General features: G+C 47.0%; 1 protein-coding gene across 1 annotated transcript; it reads right to left on the bottom strand.

The window, feature by feature from the left end:
• NPBWR2 (neuropeptides B and W receptor 2) lies at positions 1 to 3,211 on the bottom strand. Its single transcript, XM_071446783.1, has 2 exons — positions 3,080 to 3,211; positions 1 to 2,568 (listed from the first exon to the last, which is right to left on the bottom strand). Exon 2 carries the CDS (start codon positions 1,927 to 1,929, stop codon positions 931 to 933), a length of 999 nt encoding a protein of 332 aa, XP_071302884.1. The 5' UTR covers positions 1,930 to 2,568; positions 3,080 to 3,211; the 3' UTR covers positions 1 to 930.
• Positions 3,212 to 3,982: the final 771 nt, after the last annotated feature.

The following is a 3,982-nucleotide window of genomic DNA, read 5'->3' on the forward strand; positions in this document are numbered from 1 at the left end:
TGCTCACTAGAGGTTTTCGTATGGCTTACAAAACACTTTAATTTTGTTACAAACCTACTATGTTTTATTTTATAATAGGCAAAATGCAATATATATAGTAAAGATATGGCACAAGTAGCATAAATTTTCTCTTGTGAAAGAAGGACCAGTCTCTTTATTCCCCCATGAGGTTTATTTCATTACTCACTCTTAAATAAATATGTATTTGACACTTAACAGGAACAACTAGTTCAAAATGATTTCTAACACAAGTTCTCACAGTTGCTATAGTATTTGTATGGTGTGCTGTGCTGCTTAGTTCTATTTTTTGAGACTCAAATCTTCCTTTTGGTCTAAATTTAACAAGTCAGAAAAGAGGAAATTTGTGGTGGGGTGGAAAATGGACGATCCTTCAAAATCAAAAGGAAGCCATAACACACAGGAACATACATGAACATTGAAAATAGTTTCTTTTCTCTTCCAAATACTCATCCTCTGTTTTACTGATGTTTCATTGAAAGTGCTCATTAGCTCTGCTCCATTAAACAATCCTCCCTAATAACTCAGTGATAAAGAACTGAGCTTTGCACTCCTCTGGAAATTGGTCTCCAGCCTGTCTGTGCTGTACAGCAGATGGCAATAAAGGACCACTCTGTGGCAGAAGTACACCCCTGAAAAGGAAATGTTCTGTCCTTAATAATTCAGAGGGTGAAATTCAAAATCAGGGTCTAGAAATGCAACTCTGAGAAGCTGGTAGGAGCAAAGAGGGGAAATACAAGAGTTGCAAGTGGGCAGGACAAACCCTGCTGCTGCTGAGGGTTACAAACAGACCACACACTACATGTAAACCAAACAAAGGACATTGTGCATTCATTGGCCACTCCTCCAGTCTGCAAAGTTTCTCCTGAAAAACCCTGGAAGGGCAGGGACCTGCCAGCCCCAACCCCCTGTTCAAGAAGTTCTGCATTCCAGCAACTTCCGGAAACTTTTCCGAAAACTGTCGTCCAGGAAAGCATACAAGAAAGGATTCAAGCACGAATTGGCATAGCTTAGGCTGGTGATGAAGTAGGATATCCCAATGACCATGGAGGTCTGGGGTAAGTCAGTGGTCAAAGCCACGATGGTGGCCAGGTGGAAGGGGGTCCAACAGAAGAGGAACACAGCCAGGACTATGAAGACCATAATGGTGACTTTCTTCTTGGCTTTGTCCAGGGCTCTGGCGTTGGAGTTCAAGTGCATGTTCCTCAGCTTGTAGAGCATCATGGTGTAGAGGATGCAGATGGTGGATACTGGAATGGCAAAGCCAAGGATGAGGGTGTAGATCCTGCTGGCTTTGAACCAAAACCTCTCAGGCTTGGGGAAATTGAGACCACAGCTCTTGATCTCCAGGTCGTCGGTGTAGACATTGGCAAAGATGATGAAAGGGAGGACTATGATGGTGACCAGGATCCAGATGCACAGGCTGACAATCCTGGCCGCTCGGTACGTGCGGTGGGGCATCCTCTTGGACCTGACCGTAGCCAGTACCACCAGGTACCTGTCTATGCTCATCACTGTCAGGAAATAAATGCTGGAGAAGATATTGTAGTGGTCTATGGACAAGATGACCTTGCAGAGGATTTCTCCGAAGGGCCAGTAGCGGAGGAGGTGCTCTGCAATATTGATGGGCAGGACAAGGGTGAACAAGTCATCAGCGATAGCGAGGTTCAGGATGAACATGTTGGTCACAGTCTTCATCTTGGGGGCCTTGAGGATCACATAGATAACAGCAGTGTTGCCTGTGAGCCCCACAGCACAGATCACAGAGTAGATCACGGGCAGGACAACGTAAAAATCAGCTGCCTGCTCTTGGAGGGTGAAGTTGAACCTCATGCTGTTTTCCAGGTAGCAGCTGTTGCCTGCATTGCTGCAGGAGCTGTTCAGATCGTCCCAAAAGGAGATGTTTCCCATGCCTATTGATCACAGACCACCCTCAGATACCACTGAAAGCCTTGCTAGCCCAGAAGTGAGAGGTTTTTTGTTTGGTTGGGATATTTTCCCCCTCCTGCGAGAAGCAGCTGTTACCTCATTTAGATGCAGCTTATTTTCAAAGGTGAGTTGTGAGGCTTCATGCACCACCTAACTTACCTCTCCCCCCTGTTGGAGAAGTTGGATTTTGAAGTGATGATGGGAGAAAAAAATGTTTGGAAAACATAAGGCTCCATGAACCAAGAAAACAAGAGAATAATGACTAAATAAATCAAGGAACTCTTCTTTCCGAGAGCATTCCGGTGAGCTTTGGCTTTTCTTTGCTGGGGGAGTTGAGCAGCTCCCGTTCAGCTGTCTACAGTGAGAGTTCTTCTGGGGCTGACAGGAACAAGGAGGCAGAAGGGGGAATTTCGTGCCTGGCTGGCTGTTCACAGCCCTTGGAAGACCGGAGGGATGGCTGCTGTTTCTCTGGCACAGCTCTTGCTTTCTGTGCCGGAGCAGAAGCGTTCCAGTGGTTAATTAGCGCCTGCCTTTGTGTTGGAGTTCAGGCTCTTCATGGACTGGGATTTCACAAACAATGAAGAAGTTTCTGACACTGCTACTGCCCACTCCCAGGGTCCCCTAGCAAAAGAAGGAGGGGGAAAAATAGTTCAGGGAGTATTTCTGAAATTAACGGTTAAAGGGGATTACCCTGCAATCAAAGTGCACCTTTAAGCAAGGGTGGGTTATGAACTTACTCACTCTGAAAACCACCCCCAGTACAAACAACTGGCAGCACCCCAAATTTGGCACAGGCAGACAGACAAACCTGTGAATCTCAGAAGTTGAGGATTAATCAGGGAAGAGGGAGAAAAGTACCCTGAAAGCAAATCCACTTTAGAGACACAGCAGGAATCATCCCACCTGTAGCAGTTACCACATCCATCACTACTGCCTGACCCATACTTCCAAGAATTCCTCCACAGGGAATGAACAAACCACCGACCCCTACCCCCCCCACAGTGAAGATCAAAGGTTTGGCAGCCGGTCCCAGGCTCTGCGAAGAGAAGTGCCTCACTTCTCCTGCCTTTTGTTGTGGCACAGCAATAGAGTGAGCGGGACTGCCGGCGATGGGGAGTGAAGTGTCCCTTACCTGGGAAGCGGCTCCTCTGCCTCCTCCAGCACCTGCTGCTCTCACTGCTGAGCCTCTTCCCTCTGATCCGAGCTGGAGGAGGGTCTCTGGGCTGCTGACGTACCGGGATTTGCAATCAGATCAACACGATGCTTCAGTGTGTGCGTGTTGTGTGTCTGACCAATTAGCACTTGCTCAGATCAGGGAAGGGGGAAACAAGGGTTTTCTCTCTGCAGGGTTATTGAAATAGTAAATACAGTGGATGTTTCCTTCAGGAATGAGGGAGATGCTGAGGGACACAGGCAGCACCCAGGACTGGCTGAGTGAGGGATGCATGAAACGGTGGGAAGCAGGGGATTAAACTGCTTCAATAGGGAACAGTGGCTGGTTTGAACAAAGGGAGCAGGAGGAGGGTGAGCTACATTACAACGTGCAAAATAAACAGACGTACCTTGCCAGATCTGTGCCGTTTTCAGCTGCTCTGGGGGAGTTTGGCTGAGTTTCTCCAGCTGGGTCTCTGATCCGGCTCTGGAAATTCAGTGAAATCCTTCAGAAGTGCTCAGGAGGTGCAGGAGTCCCGTGAAGTTTGTCAGAAATGCACCCCAGGTTATAGAGCAACAACGTAAGATCACTTTACCAGCATGTCCCTAAAGGAGAAAAAGAAAAAGGAAATCAAGAGTCTTTTCATTCTCCTTTAGTCTTTTAAATATTGTCTGACCTCTGTTTCGAGACAAGGCAAGGGAAAACACAGGAATCCATCACTGCCATGCCTGGCTGAGTGCATTTAACCAGGAGGGCCAGCTCATAGATCTGAGCCAGTAACCAAGAAATGTGTTTGACTTTGCTCCTCTTCTTTGGATGTTTTTATATTCTTCTGGCAAGATTATTGTGCACCAGTAGCTGGGTGGGAGTAAAACATTTCAT

Source organism: Agelaius tricolor, unplaced genomic scaffold, assembly GCF_023055355.1.
Source record: "Agelaius tricolor isolate 1412-34295 unplaced genomic scaffold, bAgeTri1.0.p SCAF_23, whole genome shotgun sequence".
NCBI lineage: Eukaryota > Metazoa > Chordata > Aves > Passeriformes > Icteridae > Agelaius > Agelaius tricolor.